Raw genomic sequence first — 25,115 nt, forward strand, 5'->3', positions numbered from 1 at the left:
ACAGCCTGATTCCTAAGCAAATAAACATAAAACTTCACACTAAGCGCTTACTTATCTCAGTTTATATTACCTGATGCAACATGTTTAGCTTTCAACAAAATACATGGCATACCAAAAGGCATAAAGCAGTCTGAAGAAACAAGCATTAGAGCCACCAACAGATATGGCAGAGATTTTGGAATTGTTAAGACTGGGAATTTAAAATAATTATAATTAATATGCTAAAGATCCTAATGCAAAAAGTGAGTAACATACAACAGATAAAAACTACTCTCCCCCTCACCCACACAAATCAAAAGGAAATGAACAGATAAACTGGGCAAAGAAATGAGATAGAAGCGTTGAAGAAAGCACTAGTGCTCTTTGTTTTTTTCACCACAGTGGAAGACTGTCCAATACAGCCAATCCACAAGCTAAGATTTTTTGACTTTACAACATTGTGAATGTAATACAGTTCATTAGAAATCCTACTTTGAATTTTTTCCTGGGCCAACAATATAAAATGATACTCCCGCAGCTCCCAGTCAATCGTGTAATCACAAGGGCAGGCAACAAATACAACCACTCTGTACCCACACAGTCATTTATTTAATTTTCAGTACAGTAGTCAATAAACTATATGAGATATTCAACACTTTATTATAAAAGACTTTGTGTTAGACAGTTTAGTCTAACTATAGGTTAACCTAAGTGTTCAGAGCATGTCTAACATAGGCTATGCTAAGTATGCTTTCCTGTTGGCTCTGATGGTAAACAATCTGCCTGCAATGCAGGAGACTGGGGTTTGATCCCTGGGTCAGGAAGATCCCCTGGAGAAGGGAATGGCTACTCACTCCAGTATTCTTGCCTGGAGAATTCCATGGACAGAGGAGCCTGGAGGGCTACAGTCTATGGGGTCACAAAGAGTCAGATGTGACTGAAGCAACTTAGCACGTGCGCCCATGATGTTTGGTAGGTTCAGTGTATTAAGTCTATTTTCTACTTAATGATATTTTCAACTTATGATGGGTTTACTGAGACATAACCTCATGGTAAACTGAGGAAAATCTGTATTGTTAAGCCAATAGGAAAGACCCCAATATAGGAAAAGCTGGAGTGGGAAAGTGAAACATTGATAAATACATGTTTCATGAGATCCTTTCTGAGATCAGTATTAAATTCTAAACTGAGAAAGATGAGAAATAATATATTAGGTCAAACCAATGTTTGTAAACTTTATTATGTATGAAATTTTGTTTTTAATTAGATAATACGGCTACCTCAAAAACTGAAGGTTATACTACGTCCTGTCTCCCACCCCAGTTCAGTGTAGTCACTCAGTTATCTGACTCTTTGTGACCCCATGGACTGCAGCACACCAGGCTTCCCTGTCCATATCCCTGAGCTTGCTCAAACTCATGTTCATGGAGTCAAGTCAGTGTCCATCTCCCACCCTACTCTTTCCTTAATAGATAATCTCCCATGAATGTGTCATTGTTTCAGAAATCCCCAAGGGAATTTTTCTAACACTCTCTCAGGTACTATGAGAGTTTTATGACTTTTTAAGAATTTACATGAAATCAAATTAATTTTACTTTGAGATTTCCATATAACAAGTAAAAAAAAAAAAAACAGACAAGATGAGCAGTAACCAATGTTACTAAAGTATATATTACACTCATTTTTTTGCTGCCAGCAAATATTTATCATCTTCCATCTAGGCAACAGCAGAGAACAAAACAGAAACCTCTGCCTTCATGGAGTACCTCATAGGATGAAAACAGATTAACAAAAAAGTATACAATATACCAAACAGAATAAACTTTTTGAAGAACAATAAAGCTAGTTGAGGAAATGGAAGTATTGGGAAGAGTTTATTTTATGTTGGATAGTTAGAGAAGGACTCTTTGATAAGGTGACAGCTGAAGAAAATGAATTATGAAATGACTAAGGGTACAATATTCCAAAGAACAGCAAATGCCACTGAAGAGGCCTTGAAGCGGGAAAAGGTGTTTGATGTTATTGTGGAACAATACAGAGTATAACTAGCGAAGGGGAAGAGTCCAAGGTGAGATCCTGTGTGGCCTACAGAGGATGAGCTATTACTCTGAGTGAAATGGGAAGAACTGGAGACTTTTGAGAAGAGCCACAGTGATTACTATGTTGAATGAAGGTGATGGTAAAGAGACCATTGGACTGCAAGGAGATCCAACCAGTCCATTCTGAAGGAGATCGGCCCTGGGATTTCTTTGGAAGGAATGATGCTAAAGATGAAACTCCAGTACTTTGGCCACCTCATGCGAACAGTTGACTCATTGGAAAAGACTCTGATGCTGGGAGGAATTGAGGGCAGGAGGAGAAGGGGACAACAGAGGATGAGATGGCTGGATGGCATCACTGACTCGATGGACATGAGTCTGAGTGAACTCCGGGAGTTGGTGATGGACAGGGAGGCCTGGCGTGCTGCGATTCATGGGGTTGCAAAGAATCGGACACAACTGAGCGACTGAACTGAACTTAACTGAGGAGTTTACTGCAATGTGACAGTTACTGACACTGGAGTGGTAGTCTGGCCTTATTTTGCATGCAGAGATGGTAGAAACTACTGGTAGACAGGTGTATTGAGATGTCAAAGGTAAACTAAAGTTTTTTTACTGAGTAACTCGAAGAATGGAAATTGTCATTTACTGAAATGGGAAACTGCAGATTTGATTACAGGGGAAAATAAGTTCAGTTTTAAATATGAATTGTGAGATGCCAATTAACTTCTAAGTGCAGCTATCTGATTTTAAGCCTGTTTTCTCGGAAGAGGTATTGGCTGGAGAGATAAACTTGTAAACTGTGAGCAAATGGGTAATTTTTAAAGGCAAAAAACAAGAGTGAAGAGAAAAGGTTGTAAGCACAAGCACAACTGGGGGCCTCTTGCATGTCACTTAAAAATGATCACCGGTTTGCTTTACACAAGACTTTCAGTGCGCTTGCTGTGGCCATTAGTCCCTAGTTCCCAGAGGGAAGTTGGGTGACAAAAGGGGACAGTATATGTAAATTCAGTACAGCTTTTGGAGACAACAATAGAATATAAGTAGGAAGTCTAGGCTAAGCATGAGATGGCATATGGGAGTCACCATTCCCACCACATGGATTCAAAGTACTCAGGTGCTGCAGTGTAGACTGACGCCCAGCCTGATGGTGACCCAGTTGCATGGGCCCTGGGTCAAGCAGTTGGGCCCCTGCCCACAGTGATGTGCAAGGCACCGCTGCTCAGTCTTGTGCTTTCAGATCTGCTGAGGAGCTCCAATGCTGGGATCACATGCTGCATTGTGAGGAAGCAGGTCCTGTTTCCCCTGAGCTGACCCTCTGAGGACAGGTGATGAAGCAAGAAATGTCTGTTGCAGGCTCCCATGCCCCCAGCGTGTTCAGAAGCAGTGTCACAAGGTCCATGCCTAGTAACTAGGCATGTTTTCCTTAGTGCTGACTGGTGATGACTGACCCCATCAACACTCCAATATTTAGATATGGGAGAGACTGAAGACATAACAGCAAAGAATTTTGAAAAGGAATAGGCATAAAGCAAGAGGAGAATTAGGAGAGAGTGGTGTCCCAGAAACCAAATGAAGTAAGTGATTCAAAACTCAGGAAGTGGTAAATCAGATCAAAGCTGCTGATGGGTGAGTTAAGAACAGAAATGGCCATTACACTTGGCTGGACAGTTATTGCTGACCTTCACACAAGCTGTTTTTAGTGGAGTGGTAGAATGGACAAACCCTGGTGGTTCAGATGATAAAGAATCTGCCTGCAATGCAGACCTGGGTTTGATCCCTGGGTTGGGAAGATCCCCTAAAGCAGGGAATGGCTACCCACTCCAGTATTCTTGCCTGTAGAATTCCACTGGACAGAGGAGCCTGGTGGCTCAATCCATAGGATGGTGAAGAGTCGGACACGACTGAGTAACACTTTCACGTTTCAGGATGGACAAAAACCTGAGTACCATATCCAAGACAAGAAAGAAGATTCTCTCCCAACATCTTTGAAAGAAGTTCTGCTCGAGAAAGATTAGCTGAGCTGGAAGAGATTGCAGAGGGGAGATGCTGAGGGTTTGAGAAGAGAGAACAAAAGTGATCCGGAAGTGTGGGAGAATGAATCAATTAGGAAATTTTAGTGGAATAGATAGACTAAGCGACCATCTGAAGTTTTAAGTGAGACAACTGTAAAGCTGTGGGCTTCTGTCCAGTCCTTAATCCAACTGCCGCAGAACAGAAGGTTGTAAGCTGGAATGAGTTTTAAGGCAGGATGGTAGGAGAAGGCGTAAAAAAACCTCGACTACAGAGCATAATAATGTTCAGTCTGGTGGCTCACAGAAGCTGAGAGATCGAACAGCTGGGTACAGCTTGAAGGCAACAAGTTGGAGAGAAATAAACCACCACACAAGGAGTGCCAGGAGGAACGGCGGTTCTAAACAAACTAGGTCTTTTCTCAAAAGAGGTTTGGAAAAGGCTGTACTATGCCAAGGAAGGAGACATTGCCACCTCGGAGGTTACAAGGTTGCTGACTCAACACAGATGAAGCGATAAGTTCTAAAAGGGTTCCGTGCGGGACCCAAGGGGATGGACTAAAGTTGTAGCGTCCGAACTTACACCCCGACGTTCGGCTGCCTGCGGCCGTTTACTGGAGAGATGGGCATGGTGGCGACTGGCTGCGGAATGGTCAACCACCCTTTTTCCTCGCTGCTTCTGAAGCCCCTGTACCCCAAAGCCGGCGTTAGTGGCTCTGGCTAAGGCACGGGAATGTTTGCCGGGCGTCATGGAGACGGTGGAGCCCTGGCTCAACAAGCGGCCGCGCGGTTGGCTGGCGGCTGGAAGCCGAGGAGGAGGGAGGAGGCGGAGGGGAGGGCAGAGGGTTGGTGGAGCAAGAGGAAGCTCCGGACGACGACTAGAAGAAGGAGGCGGGCGGCCCGGGCCTCAGGCCCCTCCCAGGCTCTGAGTCTCCGGGGCTGCAGGCGGATGGATGGGGCTTCTTCAGGCGGTGGCGGCAGCAGCGGAGGTGGCGGCGGCGGCAGCAGCAGCGGCTGTAAGTGCAGCCTCCATAAACCATCTCTCCTCTCCTAGTCCTGTTTGGGATAAGGGGCTACCGAGGTGTCCTCGGTCCCCTTTCTCTCCTTCCCCTCCCCCACGGCAGAGTACCGCCCGGAAGACCCTCCACTTCCGGGGAGGAGTTAAGAGAGCGCGCCCAGCGGGCTGCCCCTCCCGGAGTGGCGCCGGCCACCCAAGGCGCATGCGCAGCTCCTCTCCACCGCCCACCCCCGCCCAACTGGGTCTTTTGCTTTGGCGTTGGCGGCGGCGCGCTGGGAATCCGCTGCGGAGTGAGTGCGCCTCGCCCTGTCCGCTTCCGCCCCTTCCTCCAGTCGGCCCAGGAACCCGGTCGGGGTGGGGCCAAGCTGACCACCCCCCTGTGGCCCCGCCTCTTTCGCGCTGTATCTCCGGGTCCTGTCTCAGCCCAGGGAGACTTCTGCTCCCACTGCATCCCTGGTGGTGAGCAAGGTCCTTGGCAAACGGGTCCTGGGCAAGCAGCCCTTTTTGGAGGGAGTAAGGGAGGGAGGAGAGGCCCGAAGAGGGCATTGTTGTGAGGGAAAGAGGTCCTCATAGCCCGTGGGAGGATCCCTGGGGACAGATGCCTCCCCCACCTTTCAATGGCCTTATTCTTTCAGCTTTTGGTGGAAAGATTTCTGGCCTGGAGACCATCTCTAGTCCTCGTTTGCTGTGTGACCTTGGGCGAGTCACTACTCTCTGGGCCCCAGTTATCCCTAAAACTTCCTCCAACGCTAAAACTCTTTAATTTTGCAGAAAAGCTTATGCAGTTACAACTGGCCAATCTACTGAGGCCGCTTAGCCGAGATGACCCGGACTTGAGTGAACCTTTCTTCAGTCATGGGTGGAATGAGGCGACCTATTTATTGAGTCACTTTTATTCCTTTATCATCAGTTGCAAATTGCATGACTCAAGGCTCATTAATGTTTTTCTAAAATTATCATGGGATTCCTGTCCTAATTCCTGGCTATCTTTAAGAATTAGAGATGGGGTGAATACTGAGCTTGTAAGATCATTGTCTCCAGTCTCGTTACTACTGAGGCTCTCTTTCCTTTGATCCAGATGGTGTGGTGGCTCGATTCTCCCAGTGCCTGGCTGAGTTTCGGACGTGGTTAAGAACCAACTGGTTGAGGTTCAATGCAGACAAGACGGATGTGATGCTGGTAGGCAGGGGCACACTTGGAGATGAAGGGAGGGAAAGTCCAAACTCCCTCAAGTATATAAATGTTATACTACCCTTCCAGTGTTTGAGAACGGTTGATGGGCCAATAATTTCCAGAGTTTGGATGAGATTTAAAAATCATGTCAACAATATTATCCAAATACCAGTTTGTGATAATTTGATAAAATGGAGCCACTGGATAAAACTGTATGTAAAAATTACGAAAAGGAAAACCAGAACTGTTCTTTGCAGAACCAAAAGGCTATCATATACGTGTTTTGGGGTGGTGTTAATAAAAATCAAACCGAGAAAAAGATGATGCTAATTGTCGCATAGATGTGGGACTTACAATGTGATGCATTACTGCTTTGTAATTTACATGCCTGCTATGGTAAAGGTAAAACTCTTTATCTAAAATGTCATTTTTAAAAATAGGTGAAGTTTTTTGACATTTAGGTATTCTCAATCGAATTAGTATTTACCCATAAATTTTCACCTGCACATCATGTGCAGGCTGTCACTTTTAAATAAAAATTTAAGGAAATGGTCTCAACAGGGACTCTGAAAATTGTTAGATACAGAATTTGGTTTTAGGGTTTTGAATGTACTGTGTTAATCTCTTTCATTCAAACAGCCCCAGAGTCTAAATTGTTGCAAATTATTTTCTTGATGCATTTTGAGAGGTACCTTTTTGAATTGCATAACGTGTATACAATATTCCTTATATCTGAATCAGGTATTGGTCCTGAATAAAAGGATATATTTCTTAGGTACATGTAAATTGCCAGGTTTATTTATTGGTTAGTTTGGGGTACTGGTTGAAGAAAAATTGAGACTTTAAAATGCTTTTGTTAAAAGCAAAATAACTTTGAAGGGTTTGTGTATGTGTGTATGTGTGTGTATTGTAGCCTCTATAAAACTGTTAAATAACTTTTTAAATGGAATATGCAGTAAATTGCTTAAAAATAGTTTGCCAATATAATAGCAGTTTTGAATAACTTAATGTGGTAAAAGTTAATGTAAGTTTGCCTGAACACAAGGAAGCCTTTAGGTAGGGAACGGGAGCTAAAGAGGCATTTATTCAGGCTTTGTAGTGATTTTTTTTGTTTTGGGACATTAGCCACAAATCTTACATATAATTAAGCACACCTTTTTGCTTAACTGTAAACGTTTTACTACACAATTCTAACAGAACTACCATTTTGGATATCACAATAATAAGGACTATAAACTGTAATAATTTTAAACAGCTCATATTTAATGGTGAATTTTCTCATGGCTTCAACTTTGTAATGTCCCCTTTTCAGCTCCTTTAGTATCAGTAGTCTTTAAAGATTTATTTTTTGTTAACCCAAGTATAAATATTGAGTGTTTATATTTGGATACAAAGAAGACATCTGTTGAATTAATCCAAAGTGCTGAAGAACTCAGGGTAAGGGGTGACAATAACAAGGAGGTAGACTCTGGTTTGATAAAAAGAAGAATGTTCCAAACATTAGAGGTTTTTCGGAAAAGAACAGCCTTTTTATGAGACGGTGAGTACATTGGGGGTGTTTAAGCATAGGCAGGAAAGCCTGGTAGTGGGGAAACAGTATGAAGGATTCCTACCTAGAAAGTTTAGAAATTGACTAAAGACCTCTAAGGTCACATCCATCATTAAGATTCTGTGACTAATGAATAGTTAATTTATACATATTTGATACTGAAGAGGTATACAAGAGTTTTGAGAAAGACTTTGTGTTCTTTAAGACCCAGGTTCGATCCCTGGGTTGGGAAGATCCCCTGGAGAAGGAAATGGCAACCCACTCCAGTACTCTTGCCTGGAGAATCCCATGGACAGAGGAGCCTGGCAGGGTACAGTCCAGGGGTTGCAAAGAGTTTGGCACAACTGAGCAACTAACACATGACATGATGACATGACAAAATGGCTCCTAATTTTTTTTTTAATAAGCAGTTTATTTTATTTTTTGGCCACGTGGTACTGCACGCACGTCCTTAGTTACCCAACCAGGGATTGAACCCATGCCCTCAGCATTGGGAGCATGGAGTCTTAACCACTGGACCACTAGCTAGGGAAGTCCCTCCTAAAAATTTTTAAGATAAGTATATCACTAGAAGGAGAAGGCAATGGCAACCCACTCCAGTACTCTTGCCTGGAAAATCCCATGGACAGAGGAGCCTGGTAGGCTTCAGTCCATGGGGTTGTGAAGAGTCAGACACGACTGAGCAACTTCACTTTTACTTTTCACTTTCAAGCACTGGAGAAGGAAATGGCAACCCACTCCAGTGTTCTTGCCTGGAGAATCCCAGGGACAGCAGAGCCTGGTGGGCTGCTGTCTATGGGGTCGCACAGAGTCGGACATAACTGACGTGACTTAGCAGCAGCAGCAATAGCAGCAGCAGCATATCACTAGAATAAGATAGGAGGTGGGTAAAACTATACTGAATTCAATATGTGAACAGTGACAACATTGGAGCTGTTTCTCTTTTCCTTTAGAATATCTGAATCAAAAAAAAAAAAAATCACTTAACCCACATTTACCAAAAAAAAAAAAAAAATGTACCGGGAATTTTTTTCCCTTAAACGATAATGCCACTTAAAAATAGTAAAATTGATGCACAGTATTAATAAACTTGAAGTCATTTATCAGTAAAATGGATACCCATTCAAGTATGTCCTAGAGCCTGATATTCCTGACAGTTTCAGTAGGTTAAGGGACTGTGAGCCCCAGCTCTTTATCACAATCAGGATTCTTGTTGATAGGAATTCTTATTCCTATGCCTTGCATTTTGACAGTACTGTTTAATCTTCCTTTTGATAACCAGCTAAATTTCATATATTAGCTTTCCCATTTAAATGGATAATTCTCCTTTAATCCAGTTGTTTTATAAAGCCTGAGTTTCTACCTCTAGGCCCCTTATTCTTATCTTTACCCACCTCAGTTCTATGCACATCTGTTGTTCTTTGCCTTCACAGCCGTTTCCATCAAGCATCTCAAAATGAAAAGTGTTGGAACTGACTTATAAAAGTCATTTCTGTTTCAAATCAGAAGGACTAAGGTAATTCAACAGGGTAACTCTTAGAAACTATATACCTATGCTAAAATATTTATTCCCCCAAGGAATCCTGAAAAACACTTTTATATAAGTATTCTAAAAAATAAAGTGAAAATTCTGTACAGTACAGTTAATGGTAAAAATTGTTTGTAGATTTGGGAACCTTAAAGTTTTCCTTTCTCTTCTTTCCCTTGCTTTTCTTTCAGTAGAAAATGTGCATCAGATGTTTATGTTTAATTGGTTTACAGACTGTCTGTGGACTCTTTTCCTGTCATATTACCAGGTAATGTCCTTTCACTTAGCAGCTACTTCATATACCTATAAATGCACAAAATATTCATGCACAAATTATTACTGGACATAATTTCAAGTTAAATGTTGAATCTTTGAAAAAAGAAACTACTTAATAGAATCTAGAATTTTAAGGGAATACAAATAATCTAAAACAGTCTTCCCCATATTTCATTGTAAGTTAAGTATTGTTTTAAAGAAAAATTGTATACGTTCACACTTATGTAATATATTGTGCTGGCAAAGCATTATTTGGAGGGAACAAATAAGTTTCATATTGAATTGGTTGATTTTGGAAGTCATTTTTGAAATTGCATTAAGAAGAACCTTTGAACATTTGGGGGAAAACGGTCTTTATGAAATAAGACTTACTAACTTCTGGTTTGGTAAAATGTGTTAGTACACGTTTTAATATCATGTTTGCATTACCCAGTATCTGCCATAGTAATGGAAGTGAAACACGTTTGTTATTTTGCAATCATTGGCTCTGGCAATCATCAGAATTGGCACCAAAGCCAGTTGGCAGATCTCGGCCAATACAATAAACTTTTAAATTGCAGGCATTTCAGGCACTGCACATAAGCAAATTCTCCACCTAAGCAGTCGAGTTGGAGATTATATCTATTAAAGAGCAGCTTTTCAGTGTTTCACATTTAGAAATGTTATCTAGTGCAGAACCATTGCACAATTACGTTACTACTGGCATTGCAGAAGGTGTGTAAGGAAAAGCAAATGACACATAAGGATGGCAGTCTACCCAGTGCAGTCCCTTTTCTTAATCCCTGCTGTGACCTGTAAAATTTTGTTATATGGGATTTTACAATTTCTGTCGGGAAAGATCCAAGAGAAGTACCCGTCAAGGGATAACCGCTTTCAAAGCGCACTGCTTGACGTTGTTGCAATCACAGCAACATCCGTTTTTCCAACAAATGGGACTTCAAAAAAGGCCTACACGTAAAATATATCGTATCTTTTCCCCACCGATATGAATGCTGGACGTGTCTCCTTTGGCTAGTTTCCTTGACCTCTGGTCCCTAGAGCCCGCTCCCGGGCAGGGGCCGCGGATCCGCTGGGCTGGGATGCCCACCTCCCGCTCTACACCCACCTTGGCTCCGCCTCCTCGGCGCTCCTCTGGGGGAGGGCTGCCTCGGGGCCGCGCGCGCTCCTGTTGCCGCGCGCGCGTTCTGGCCTTTTCCCTCCAGTCCCGCTGAGCCCCGCCGCCGCGAGGGGGCGGAGTGGGGTGTGGTGGGCGCGCTCGGGCGGCTCCTGCGCGTTCCCGCCGAGGCAGCGGCGGCGGGAGCGGCAGAGGCGGCGGAGGCTGGAGTCCCGTTGCCGAGTCTCACATCCGGGTTCTGGCCGTGACCCAGCTGCGGCCGCCGCGGAGATGTGACCCGTCAGTACGGCAAATATGGCGGAGGTAAGGGAGTGAGCTCCCCCTCCCCGTCCCGGAGCCGGGCGCCCCCAGGTTCGGGCCGGGGAGGAGTGGAGTGGGCCTGGCTAGGGAGGCCGAGCCCTGCTGGCGCCACTGCCCACCTGTTGTCCAGAACAGGCCGCGCTCTGGGCGGGAGCTTTTCGTGGAACTTAGTTGGGATGGGTCTGTGGGAAGGAGAAAGTGGAGGCGTAGTTGGACTTCGGGGGCACTTTAAAGGGTCGAGGGCGGCGTAGCTGTGCGTACAGAGAGGGGCGAGGTGGGGTGGGGGGCGCCCGCGGAGTAGGGGCGCCTGTGGCGCAACTTCGCCGGCCGGTGCTAGGGGCCGAGAGAGGAGCTGCTGCTTCCTCTTGTGAAGTTTCTTCCCTCTCTAACCGAGATGCTGTTGCGCCCTACCGCGTCACCCCCATCGGTTTGCTACTGACATTCCGCCTGTGTTGGGGAAAACGTAAGGAAAACGGCCTCTGATTAACTCTGATTTTCTTGATGGTGACCAAATGAGCGTGGAGAAATGAACCTGGTCTTTTCGCGATCCATCACTCTAGGTTAGGACAGCCTCCCCATTTCTTCAAACATTCCCCCTTCCCCGCCCCGTCGAACCTCTTTTTCTCTCTTTATATTTCAGAAGAGTTGCTTTCTCCCTTTCTTAACCACTTTCCGGGCGTTTCACGCCTTTGCGAATCGAGGCTTTCTATTCCTGTCTTTCTCTTTCAGTTTTTTCCCCGCTTAGGGAAGATTTCCTCCCCTCCCCCTCTCCCCCTCCCCCCCCCCCCCGCCCCAGTTTGCTCTTTTTCTAGTAAACGAGTTCCCAAAACCCCCTTTCTTTAGTGGCGATTGTTTTACATTTTGGGGCCTTAAACCCCCATGTTGGGGTAGACAACCTCTGTTGATTAATCTGCATTTGGTATATACTACTGGAGGTTAAAATTTTTGCCTCTGATGTAAACCTGTAAACATTTGACTTTTTTAAAATACATTTTTTTCTCCCTTACCATCAGAAGAATTTCGATGTCCTTTACTCCCTGGAGTTGAAGAGGTGGTATATTTGGACTTCCGTGTCTTCCTTGAGTAGAGCCACTTTAAATGTTGGCAAAGACATTTTTTTCTTTTGAGAATTATCATTTTCATTGTCTCAGGGGCACCTAAAAACAGATTTAGGAAGTAGGTAATTATATTTACCGTCCACCCCCTATTTTTGTCTTCATTATTTGCTAAATGAAGCCAATGGTGAGTACACGTTCATCAATACCATAATACTTCCTTTTTAAATCTTGGAATTCAGAAAAATAGATTTTGGAGAAGAATGTTAATTTGGAGACCTGTTCAAGTACCTGTTGAGTGGAGGGACCCAAAGCTTAAGAGTTTTCTGGAGTGGCTCTTAGGGTGCTCCTTCCCCTTGGTGTATGGAAACTGTATATTCTGGAGTATTTGCTATTTAAAAGGAATAGCAGGATTGATTGCTGCCAGTATTTTTAAAATTTTAATATTCTGATATAAAAATAAATTTGGGTCTTAAGATTTACTTCCATTTCTTTTGCTCTTTGTGATTAAAGAGTTGTATTCCAAGGAACACGAATTGGAGAAAACATAGTGCTTTGTATTTCACTTAATGTGACTGGGTTTATTCCACTGGGCTGAAAGATATTTAGTCCTGATGAGGTTCTTAAGGGCTTGTTTCCTTCGTGTGTAAAAGGGGAAGGGATTCTGTGTACCTGGCTTTACATATATTTTGTCAAATAGTCTTCAGTGAATGCCCATTAGGTAAGCAGCGCTGTGCTGTAATAGGTGATGGGGTTTCTTGCCTCGTGGTGCTGCTCAGGATGGTTTGAATTTTAAGTTTTCTAGTCACATTTTTAAAGCAGGATATTACTGAAGGAAAATATCTTAGTGTATGAAAATACAGTGAAATTTAAATAAGTTTTTTTTAACTTAGAAATTTTAACTACTACCACACTGAAAACAATATGTAAATAAAAGCATTTTAACATTTTATTTCTTTTAGAGTTAAAGATGATTGTATTCATTAGTGATTGAGTCACTGATCGTTAATAATTTCAAGTGGACGTTTTAGTTTCCTTAAAAATCGCATCACTTGGAGAATGGAACTTTCATGTTTTGTAGGAACACACGGATAGTTCAATTTAAAGAAAAATTTAAAAACCCTGAAATTTGTTTCCAATGCATTTTAGTGACCTAGTTATCTTTTAAAAATTAATCTTTCATGTTCTTCAATTACTTGTAGATGGTTTTATTTATAATGAATTTTGAGGAAGAGTGGAGGAAACTTCTTCATCTCTGTCCTACAGAAAATCTAGAACCAGTGAAGTAGTGAAAATGAATTTGTAGTTTTCCTATCTGAATATTTTAGAAATTAGAATGATTTTAGAGACTAGTCATTTTAAAAATTAGACGAAGGAGAAATGCTTGATTTATAGAGTACTTTTATTTGAACTCCAGAGAGATTTTTTTTTAAATGCTGCCGATATAAAGCATGTGATAAAATAATTCAAATGCCAAGCTCTTTGCACTTTTGGTTATGTAGACCTGAAGACTGACGCTAACTGGTGAAATAACAGTAAGTGCAAAGTGACAATATGTGTTCATTTGATAAATCTGAAGGGAAAACAGGTCACTGAAGAAACATGTCTCTGGAGAAAAATGTAGGTATTATGCTTCTGGGCTTTTTTGTTGTTGTTGTTTCCTGCCTAGAGTGACCCTGATCGTGTTTTTCCAAAAAAATATTTGATTCTTAAATACTGTTTGCTTTAGATGTGTACAGAATACTAATTTTTCATACTTGATCTGATCATCTTAGTCCATAATAAGTATGTCATGCTTATTAAAATTGTAGTAACATTTAAAACATACATAACATATATGGAAGTAATGACATTTGCTCCATTTCTTAATACTTTCTGGTAATATTTCTCCCTGCTTATTATCCCCTAAAATTATTAATCAACCTTTGAAAAGGAGGCTCTCCTAATCACACTTACAAGAAATTACAGGGTAGTGGCAGTTGTACAAAGGCAGTGAGGAAGAAAGAATAAGAGGAAAAAATAGTCCTTTGAGTTTTATAAGGAATGTGGTGTACAGACCTTTGGGAGTGAACAATTTGTCTTTTATTTCAGAGTTTGTAAACACATAAACTACCTTTCTTTCAAGGGAAAAAAGATCATAGCATAGTTTAAGACCTGTCTTTTCACCTAGGCCATATTGTTGTCTCATAAAAAGAAGAAAATTTAATGGATTTGCTATTTTGTGTTAGTTCTAAGTACTTTAGTATTGCCAAAAATAATACATCGTATTTAGTCGCTGTCATATTTATCCCTTTCTGTTAAAAACAGACTCCTTGTGTAACATTTTTCAAGGGTATTTGGATTTTGTTTCTTAAGGAAATAGGATCATCTTGAATGCTATTCTTGATAGTGTTAATTTTTACTCTAAACAAAACTTGTTTCACTGCAATGAATTCAGACCTAAAATAATTATGCCAGTAATGGAAAAAAAAATTTTTTTAGTGTTTATACTTACAGAACTATTAAGGATTTATCCAGCGTGCTTAACACCCATGATGAAAGTTTAAAAAGCTTAATTCAGAAGAAATAATGGTCAAAGTGCTTGATAAGGTAGGAAAGATTAGCTGGGAAATAATAGAAGTAAATTTCTTTCAGAGAATTCTGGAGACTAATCATTTTCCCAAATAATTAAAAAATGCAACATTGCCATTGAAACTTCAGCATGTCATGAAAAGTAACCAGCTATACAGAAATTTCTTGCATGAAGTTCAGATGGAGTCACTGTTTATTTCTAAAGATTTCTAAACGGTTTCAAAAATCATTGCAGTGATTAAGTTCGAATACCAGTTGTTACTGGGGACCACTGTGTTTGACTTATGCTGTGGCTTAGAATGTTATGTTTATGTTGTATGAAGTTCATAAAGTAGCAGCCTCCAAAAGCTTTTTGCAAAAAAAGCTAAAAAATCTAAAAAATTAGATTTTTTCCCCAATAGCCCTAGATTTAAGAAATAATACATTGAGAATAGTCTTAAACATATCCCATCCATGAAGCTAAGTACTCCTCAGTAGTGTTATGTTTTTTGAGCAGTTCATAAAAAAGTAAAGAACTTAGATCTCAAAGGAAATTGAACTAAACCTGAAGAGATCTAAATCTTTTCATTCTAAAGGAAAATGAAACTGAGAGTTTATGTAGTTTGTCCCGGGTTGTGCTGTTTGTGTAGTACAGTCAAGACTGGAACATAGACTTCTGAATTGCTAGTGCTTAGTAATAGCAGTTCATCCTCTATAAATTATTACTGTTGTAGTAAATTTTCTAATTTTAACTCCAAAACTTTCTTAACCAGCAGTTAAGTGATTTAATTTTGTGTGAAGGAAGAGGGATGGTGGGCTCTTGGCACAGTCTCCCTGCCCTCTCTCCACCCTGTAATAGGGCCCCTAACTCCTTTCTGTCTTCATCCCTATCACTGTGAGCATCTATTATCTGCATTACTAAGTAAGTGATATTAATACTTAAATAGTGGTGGAATTGGTTTGTGGGAAAAAATTAGGTAAGACAGTTATACTCACTGAAAATGTGTTTTTGATTGTCTTGGATAAAAGAATCTAATTCGTGTTTTTACTACCTTATTTATGTTTTAGTAATAGTGATATTCTGGTTTATCTTTTGTTTTTTTGGTATATGGGATATTTCTTATCATGGTCTAAAAATATACAGAAGAGAAACATTTGAACAAATTTGAGGCACTGAATATTTGTTACAACTATTAGCAGCTTGATCAACTAAATCAAGTATATGAGCGTAGATACAAAAGTTGCCATAAAAGTTAACACAGTTCTTTCTGATTCTTTGATTTAGCCGATTCATACCCTCTCTGCTGTTTTCCATCTCAGATAAAACAATTATGTATGTACCTAAAAGAAAATTAGGTTATTTTTCAAAATTATATAAACTTGTTTTTAAAAAATAATGGCAAATACTAAGTTTTCTTGAAAATCTAAAACTAAGAGAAAATGAAAATGGCTCATAATTCCACTGTATAATCTCCACTGACTTTCTGTTTAAAAAACAAAGAATAATGCTTGCAAGTGGTTAAAAAGTTCTAGCAGTACCGAAAGGCATAAAATGAAAAGCCTTCTTTCCCAACCCATGTTCTAGAGGCAACTTGTTAACAGATTTTTGTGTATCGTTAAGGGAAAAATTTATGTACCAGCCCAATTTTCCCCTTCCTCTACACTTTTCTTTTACTCCTAATATAGCTATCTGTTTATAGACACATACACACGCACATGTTTTAGCATTTTTTCCCTCAGTCAACACAAGCAGAACTGTCTCATTCTTTTCAGTGAATTAGTAATTTCGTTTGCTTGGAAAAACTATGTTTCATTTCTAACTAGTTAAATAATGGACTTAGATGTTTTCCCATCTTTTTGCTATAGACAACTCTGTAGTAATAACTGAGATACACATATCTTTATGTGCTTTTTTAGTTATATCAGTAGGGTAAGTTCATGTTGACTAGGTGATCTGCCGAACGCTTTAACTCATATTTCTATCAGTAATAAATGAGTGTGTTTTAAGTACATTTTAATCCCCAATGTAAAAAATCTTCTTTACTGATTGCATTTTATAATTTTAGATTTTTCTGAAAATAAGTATTGTTACAAATGTTTAGCTTTAGTTGTAGTTTTTCCCCGTTCTTTCTGATTTACTGTAATCATTAATGGTAGATGTTGCAGGTTTTCTGGAGGGTATTGTTAGATACCAGTTCCTAATGAGACAGAGATAATAGTCTGACATGACAGATGACAACTTGCAGTCACATTTTAAACATGCTTTGACTAGATGAAAACCATTTTTAAAATAGAGGGGAAGGAAGAGAGAGAGAGTTTTTTTGTTGTTGTTGTTTTTACATATTTAATAGTTGTTTCCTTCGGAAATATAGAAGGAATTAGGTCCTAGGCTTTACCTTCACCACCTATTGTGGAACCTTTATCAAGTCAGTTTTTCTCCCTGGGTTTGCTAATCTATAAAATGAGGTAGGTGGGGTAGGTTTTTATTGCCAGGTTCATGATCAAGTAAATTTATGCATTTGGAAATATGTAGTACTATATGAACATAAGCTGGTTCTGCTATTACTTTAAAGATCTAAATTAAAAATGCCCTCATTTCATACTAAAATTTCCGGTATTATACTAAACACATTTATATGTATTTATATACTAAACTCATAATGAAAGATGATCAGTTTGTTTGTTGGTGGGCAAAAGTAATGCTTACAGTATAAATTGTTTTAAAATGCCTGTTTTCCAGAAGTTGATCTTTGATTTAATTGGATATAATGGACTTCCCTGGTGGCTCAGTAGTAAAGAACCTGCCTGCCAGGGAAAGGAGATGCGAGTTCGATCCCTGGGTTGGGAAAATCCTCTGGAGGAGGAAATGGCAACCCACTCCAGTATTCTTGGCTGGGAAATCCCTTGGATAGGGAAACCTGGCGGCTGTAGTCCAGGGGATTGCAAAAGACTCAGACATGGCTTAGTAACTGAGCGTGTGTGCATGCATGTGGGTGCAGGCCCACACACACACTGTCACTCTCTCCCCCCCTCCCCCCTCCTTCCCCCCTCCCTCCTCCCTCTCCCCTTCCTCCCCCTCCCTCCCACTCACCAGTCTCTTGCCTGTAGATATATAGGCAAACCATTCCTGCTTCCCCTCCCCCAGTGCTAATCCAGGTATACCATCCATCAAATCATGCTTCTTAAAACAGCCTAGTATGCCTTACATACCATGATTAGTGCTATCTTTGAGCACTGGGTGTTCTATTTTATGCCAGCTATATGTATAAATGCTATCAGTCTTAACATTTGGCATCTTAATGAATAGAACATATTTAAGACCTTTTTCAGAGCATTACAGTGGTAACTGTTTACCAGTAAAACAAAACTCAGTATGGTATTTATTCACATTTAGCACAGTTTGAGGAGTTTTACAAACTATACAGACCCCAGTTGCAATTCAGTCTATTATTGCCAATATCTAATAACATCAGTGAAAGTGTACCTTTTATTCTTAAGTAGAATAACTTATTTTTTTTATCAGAAGACTGTTAAATTGAGTAATTATTTGAGTGTTCAAAAAGAACCAAATGCTCAAAGAGCCATTTCTTTTAAGCTAGTTTGAAAGATGTGCTGGTTTCTCTTGTTTAAGCCTTTCAGACCTATTTCAGAAGTTTACTAAAAAGGAAAAACGGCCATTGTAAGGCTACTCTGTGTATAGTGAACCTAGGACCAGATGAAGATAACCAATAACTTTGCTGTAACCTTGGATAGAGAGAGGTTGTGCTTAAACTTGGGAAATAAAGTTTGAAGTGAAAGTGGATTAATATTTTTCAGTGTTGATTTACTGTGTAATATGTGTGGTGGTTTAATCCATTTTGAGCTAGAAGTGAGCTAGAACTGTTCAAAAGATGATGTTCAGTTTCCCAGTCATGTCCGACTGTTTGCGACCCCATGGACCGAAGCACACCAGTCCTCCCTGTCCCTCACCATCTCCCAGAGTTTGGCCAAGTTCGTGTCCATTGTATTGGTGATACCATCTAGCCATCTCATCCTCTAACATTCTCTTCTTCAACATCAAAAGATGTTAAGCAAGCTAAAAACTCTTTTCTATGGTTACATTATTCTCTGTTACCCTACTCCACAGCTTCCCGTTAGAGGAACCAAATTTAAAAGTAGCACTGTTTTGACTCTCTGTGGCAGTTCAAGATGGTGGTGTTACACTTGAAAATGTGTAATACTGAATAATGGTCTTTTGTTAAAATGAGTCAATGCTATAGACAAGAACCATTCTCTTGTAAGAATTAAAAGGAACAAACAGGAACCTTGGAAAAGTATGCCTTAAAACAATGTTAAGTCACCATGTAGACGCTAGAATGTCACACTTAAACGGCAATAGCGTGATATAGACTGCTTTCAAAACGGAATTTTTAATATCTCATAAGAATTTATCTTAGAGGCCTAGCTTTTGAAAAATTGGGCGCTTTTTGTCTTTTCAATTTTGTTCCTGCCTTTCTGCTCCATATCTTAGTAGAAAGAAGGAAAATACTAGACTATCCGTATCTTTTTGCTAGTACTTCTGAACTTCCAGCACCTGTGACTTCTGATGAGCCTGAGTAGACAGCTTGGAATGAATAGGCAAGGTTTTAATTAAAAAGATTTTGTCATTTGAGGCCTCTTTTAAATTTGTGTTCTTGAATTTACCATATAGGAGTTGATGTTTCTAGATGACTTGTTTATAACTGTTGAATTAGCTGGATTACAATAAAACACAGCCACAAACTGTCTAGTGGTGGTAACACTAAAATAATTTGCTAATAATTTTATCTTTAAATTTTCAGATGTTTGTGGTTAAATTTATAAGAGGTAGAATGGTACAGTAGGAGCTCTGTAATAGGAAAGTCTTTGTGATCTATTAGATAACCTTCCTGGATTGACCATGTAAGATTGCTGACTTTGTGGTAATTTAAAAGTATGTTGTGTGTTAGTAAAGGTAATGTTTGTACTTAAGTAACATTTAAATTTTTCCTTCTGCTTTCTTACAGTATAGTTTCTATTCTAAATAACATCTTAAATTATTTCTGCCTCCCTTCTCACACTCATTTTAAGCCAGAGAACAGCTTGATAGCAGACCTTGGGTTTAATTTTCCCTGTATTGATGGGAGAGAATATTTTAGAGAATTCAGAGATCTGAAATCATATGTTTTGTGCGCGTGCTAACTCACTTCAGTTTGTCTGACCCTTTGGAACCCTGTGGACTGTAGCCCTCCAGGCTCCTCTGTCCATGGTATTCTCCAGGCAAGAGTACTGGAGTGGGTTGCCAGGCCTTCCTCCAGGAAATCTACCCGACCCAGGGATCAAACCCATGTCTCTTAATGTCTCCTGCATTAGCAGGCAGGCTCTTTACCACTAGTGCCACGTGGGAAGCCCAAAATCATCTCTCTTGAATGACATATATTATAAGCTACATATTTGCCTTTGAAATCTGAATCAGTTACACATTATTGTCTTTGTTTCTAGATTCAGGAATGTTTTAGATTTTTCTCTATGTTTAAATAAACATAATGTCAGAGGAGGGATTATGGAGGAAGTTTTAGTTTGTCTTAGTTCAGATGTTAAAATGTAGCTAGTTTTTGGTGGCATAAAATGTAACTAGTTTTTGGTGTCATATCAGTTGTTGAATAATTCTGTAATGTTCATGAAGATTTACTACACAGAGATGCTAATTTTTCTTCTTTTCTCCCCTTCTTAGCCATCTGTTGAGTCTTCAAGTCCAGGTAAGTATTTTCTATATTTTTTATCATCTTTATTTAACTAACATTTGACCTATTAGTTACATAAAGGTTAGAGGAGTTAGACTATCATCTGACTGACTTTTCTTCTGAATGCTTCTTTTCTCTGGGGAAAAAGAAATGGATGAAATATTTGACTGCTCATGAAAGTACAGGTGAGGCTGCTGTGAGTTCAACCTCATGACTTTTTGTGGGTTTCTTCTCTCTCTCTTTTTTTAAATGAATTGCCACATGTATTTTGTGTATTTTTTATTTGCTGTTTAATTTGAAGTGTATTTTTAAAAAGGAGTCTTTAACTGCTTAGAGATATTTGCTTATATAGAAAACTCAAAATATTTTTTTACAAAAAATATTGTTAATGCGTTTAATGAGAGAGGGGGAGGTAAAATAAAAGGTTCAACAAGAGAGTATTGTAAATTAAGGAAGTTATTTTAAAATTTTATTAGAATCAAGTTTTCTCCTCTGACCATGTATCTGACCTTGTAGTCTCCTCGAAATACAATACAGATTTCATTTTTTTTCTTTAACTTTGAGGTTGCAAATGTGTGATCTTTGGGCCAAATCTGGGCCATTAATGTTTTTTGTTCAGCTAGTGTAGTGAGCTTAAAAAATCAGAATATTCTATTTAAAATCTGGATTTAGGTTTCTTATGCTCAGTCGAAGGTTCTGATGCCACTGGGCCCAGCATTACTGTGTGTCAGCAATTGGCAGACGCTAAACAGCAGTGAGGAAAGAGTTTGGCATGTGTTGATCTTGCCGTCTCAATGTCCAGGGGTTTTACTGAGAGAGGAGACTGACTTCTGCAGTGGGGTGGGCAGGTGAGGGAAGAGCCTAAGGTAGCTTAGGAAGAGAGAGAAAGGGGACTCCTGAGGCATGGTATTGTTTTATTTGAAAACATCTCACATTGCATATTTAATAATGCTATATTACTGACCTTTTTAGATCATTGAAGCAGTCACTTTTTTGTGTTTAAAATTTTAGGAAGTTTTGGAAAATACTGAAAATAATATAAGGCTTTTTTAATTGTTCAGGGTCCTTTTCTTGAACACAAATCATTGTTCTCTGTGTCAGGTAGGAGTTGAATTGAAATAACTCTAGATCCCTTCCAAATGATTCAGTTCAGTTCAGTCAGTCAGTCGCATCTGACTCTTTGCAGCTCTATGGACTGCAGCATGCCAGGCTTCCCTACCCATCACCAGTTCCTTGTACTACAAATTGACAGTTGATTTTGTCCTATTTATTTTAGCTGAAAATGTCTTTCTGATATTCTTGGAAGTGCAGTACATTATTAGGCTTTGTGACATTTCTGAAACTCAAGGTGTTTTTTTTTTTTTCCTTGTTTATAAATACGTTCTAGATGGAAGTAGGTTGGAAGAAGTTGGAAATAATCTGACCTCAGATAAATCAAATTACCATATCCTTTTTAGGACATGGTATTATTGTGCCTTTATTTCTTTTTTTCTTTCAAATACAGAAATCATTTTCATTGAAAAGATAAGTTTAGTTTTTGTAGTGTTGTGACTTTGCAAATAGATCAAATTTTAAACATTTTTCTGTGAACTTTCAAGACTTTTGTTAGGTAATACATAGGTACGTAAAAATAATTACTCTTAAAGTGATACGAATAAGTGGCTTTCTCAGTTTCCATTGCATTTAAAACAGCTTAGGGTGAACTGGAAGAACAGTGGAGCTGGAAGAAAACAAATGTCTTTGATAGTTTTTATTACTTGCTGAATGCTTGTATTAATACAAATAGGATGAATTTTTTTGTTTCCAGAGTAAGGAACATCTTTTGAGGTAGACAGCATTTGGTGCATCAGTCTCCTGTCCACAGAAACGTTTACTGTTCTTACAAGTAGTGCTAATTGTAGGCAATTTTAAAAATTGGTGGAGAAATTTGAAATAGAAACTTAATGTAAAAAAATTTGGTCCATTGGTGAAATGCTGTGCCCTTTGTCCTTTGTAACATCTTCACTTTGGAATTGAAGTGAAGATCACTCAGTTGTGTCCAACTCTTTCCTACCCCATGGACTTTTTAGTCAATGGAATTCTCCAGGCCAGAATACTGGAGTGGGTAGCCTTTCCCTTCTCCAGGGGATCTTCCCAACCCAGGAATCGAACCGAGGTCTCTTGCACCGCAGGTAGATTGTTTACCAACTGAGCTATGAGGGAATTGATGCTAATAATAATAGTCATGTGACCCAGGCTAAGTAGTTTGTCTGTTGATTCCACCAGTGTAAACTAATTACATCCAGTAGCCATTAGAGGTTGGGTTTTAGGGTAGGAAGGTAATAGAATGATTAAACAAGTCCACATGATATATTACAAACTGAATTTATTTTCTGAGTCATTGCAAAGAGGTAAGGTACATTTCTAGTAATTTTGCAGTAGGATGGAATTCTGTGATAAAGCAGGGATATTTGCATTAATTCTGAAGAAAAATATTTACACAAAGCACCAGACTCCTTAGCCCTAATAATTTACTTTTGGGATTCTTTTCCCTAGGAGATAACCTAACGATGGGCCTTAGTAATTAACAGAAAGGAATAGGATGGTTAGTTGGTCTTGAAGAACAAGGTAAAAAGAAGTCAACTGAAACAAAGAAGTCAAGATTAAGGCAAGAAAAAAACCTGAAATTGAAAGGTTATAGAGAATGGTGCAGTGTATGTGTGGGGAAAGGAATTAAAGAGTGTTGAGAAAAAACGTTCACTCACACTTTGCAATTTTATATAATGGGAGGGTTAAAGTAACAAGGCTTTAAATATAATTGGCTTTGCAAATAATGAACAAAAATGGGGGACTTCAAGTGTGTGTGTGTGTGTGTGTGTGTATGTATAATGTGATTTGGTACTGTTTTCTCATGTGAGCTTGATTTTTAAGTTGGTAAAAGATTGTAAGTAGTTAGAAATTAAGCATAATTATTTTTAACAATATTTGCATTCAGTAGGAATTATATTATGATTAGGATAATAATATGCAAAATGGTAGTGTGAGGTTTTTTAGGATTTTTCTGCCAGCAAGGGAGAAAAGTATAGCAACATCTGTAGGAATACATAATTACTGACTAAGCATCCTAGAAGATTGCTGTGTGAAATGAAAAGTTTTGGGACTGTTTTCTATTGAAAACTGAGAAAGAAGGATAATGATTGGGACAAAAAAGCTATAACTAAATTAGTAATTCTCAAACTGCTCTTAGGGAACCCTGTGTCTAGTTCTTCACCCAGTTCTAAGATTCCTTTCTAAAAGTGTACCACGTTATTCTTCATTTCTAGAAGAAATTAAGATAATACTTTTCTAAATGTTGTTTTAGCTTTATAAGTTGCTCTAAGACTTTGGTAACTAATTTGTACTGTACAAGATAGACTAGCTGATTTAGCAGTTATATATTTCATTATTTTATATTTGATAGCAATATTTTGTTCTGTTCCTCCAAGAGCACAGTGACTTCTGAGTGCTCTGCCCTCTGACCTAGCTTGCCGTTTACTCATCTTTTAGTAACCCATAGGTTCTTGTCAAGTATTCTTTGAGGCAGAATATCTACTGCTTCTGAAACTCTTGACTGAACAGGAGCCTTAAAGAGCAGTAAAAGCACAGGCATTGGAATCAGCAGATCCAGAATTAAAGTTCTGTTCTTGGCACCTGCTGGCTCTGTGAGTTTAAATATGCTGCTTAAACTCTTGAACTTCAAGTTTTTATTTTTACTTCTTAGGGTTGTTGGAAGATTAAGTGAGATAATGTACGTGAAGTGTTTGAGCATAGTATTTGACGCATAGTAAACACTCAGACAATGGTTCTTAATGCTAAAAATATTGGGAGGTAACAACAACCTTGGAGTCTTGGGTGCCCCCTTATTCTTAATTGTCTGATTTTCCAAGAAATCAGCATCTGTATTTCTTTGTTTTACTGGTTTTCTTCAAAGATGAACTAGGAGAGTAGGTATATCTATTGATACAACATTTAACACTTTAAACTGATAAAAGTAAATTGCTAATTGATTTTTTCGTTTGTTTAAATAACTCATTTATTAGTTAACAGTCTTTTGCAAACAATCTTTTGTCCAGGTTTGGCATAGTGGGGATAGTTTATAGATTATATTCAATATATGCCCAGCATTTGCAATCTACTGTTAAAAGTTCTGACCCTATTGAGTTCAGCAATATTCCCCAGCCACAAGGCTAAAAATAGATTAGTTATACAACAGTTACCTACTGGATTATTTTTAATACCTTTCATAACACTTTTATATGCAATTTTAATACACTTTGCTGTTTATACTCTGTCTTTGGGTTACTTCAACTAAGTTAAAGACAAGCTATTTTCATATTAGAGTATATTTTTGTGGATGTGCTAGTAGAATAATATTTGAGTTCAGCTGTACTTTTCCCTAGGCTATATATTCAAATTATGGTATATTTCATACTCTATATTCATACTTACTGGGTCTATTAACTATTAGTCAAGTAATTAAGAATTGTGATTTTTTTTTTCTTCACACAAAAGATCATTTTTATTTGATATAGCCACTATTTACAACTGAAGCTTTGGAAGATTACAGTACTCTTCAGACACCCTGCCCTCATTTTATAGTTACAACTGTAAATATGTAAAACAGGGTAAAACAAATCCTTAAAGATGTTTTGTGGGGGGTGATAAGTAAAGGCAGGAATTTTAGAAAACAAGAAATAAAATTTGCTGTGCATAGCTTTTCCCTCGTACTTTTACTTGACTTATATCCAGTTTCAAATAACATA

General features: G+C 39.1%; 2 protein-coding genes across 27 annotated transcripts in view; one reads left to right on the forward strand and one right to left on the reverse strand.

Annotated features, from left to right (window-relative positions):
- DNAI4 (dynein axonemal intermediate chain 4) overlaps nt 1–4,919 on the reverse strand; it is a 107,997-nt gene extending 103,078 nt beyond the window's left edge. Inside the window, 2 exon segments of the mRNA XM_069594052.1 lie at nt 4,614–4,730; nt 4,732–4,919. Coding sequence (XP_069450153.1) covers nt 4,614–4,730; nt 4,732–4,781 — 167 coding nt within the window. The 5' untranslated portion in view covers nt 4,782–4,919.
- The window catches only part of MIER1 (MIER1 transcriptional regulator), a 67,784-nt gene continuing 47,250 nt past the window's right edge, over nt 4,582–25,115 (forward strand). For 2 of the 26 annotated variants that reach the window (XR_011257785.1, XM_069594122.1), the window contains exons 1-4: nt 4,874–5,046; nt 6,127–6,227; nt 9,493–9,566; nt 20,325–20,349. Coding sequence is in view for 19 of the 26 variants with exons in the window: in XM_069594122.1 (XP_069450223.1) it covers nt 9,507–9,566; nt 20,325–20,349 (85 nt within the window). In the remaining 7 variants the exon portion in view is untranslated. Of the gene's footprint in view, nt 5,508–6,126; nt 6,228–8,009; nt 8,654–9,203; nt 9,287–9,489; nt 9,567–10,696; nt 10,992–20,324; nt 20,350–20,482; nt 20,520–25,115 lie in introns of those variants that run through there. The other 24 variants (XR_011257786.1, XM_069594148.1, XM_069594065.1 and 21 more) reach the window with 23 other exon arrangements.

This window comes from Ovis canadensis, chromosome 1, assembly GCF_042477335.2.
Source record: "Ovis canadensis isolate MfBH-ARS-UI-01 breed Bighorn chromosome 1, ARS-UI_OviCan_v2, whole genome shotgun sequence".
NCBI classification, from domain to species: Eukaryota; Metazoa; Chordata; class Mammalia; order Artiodactyla; family Bovidae; genus Ovis; species Ovis canadensis.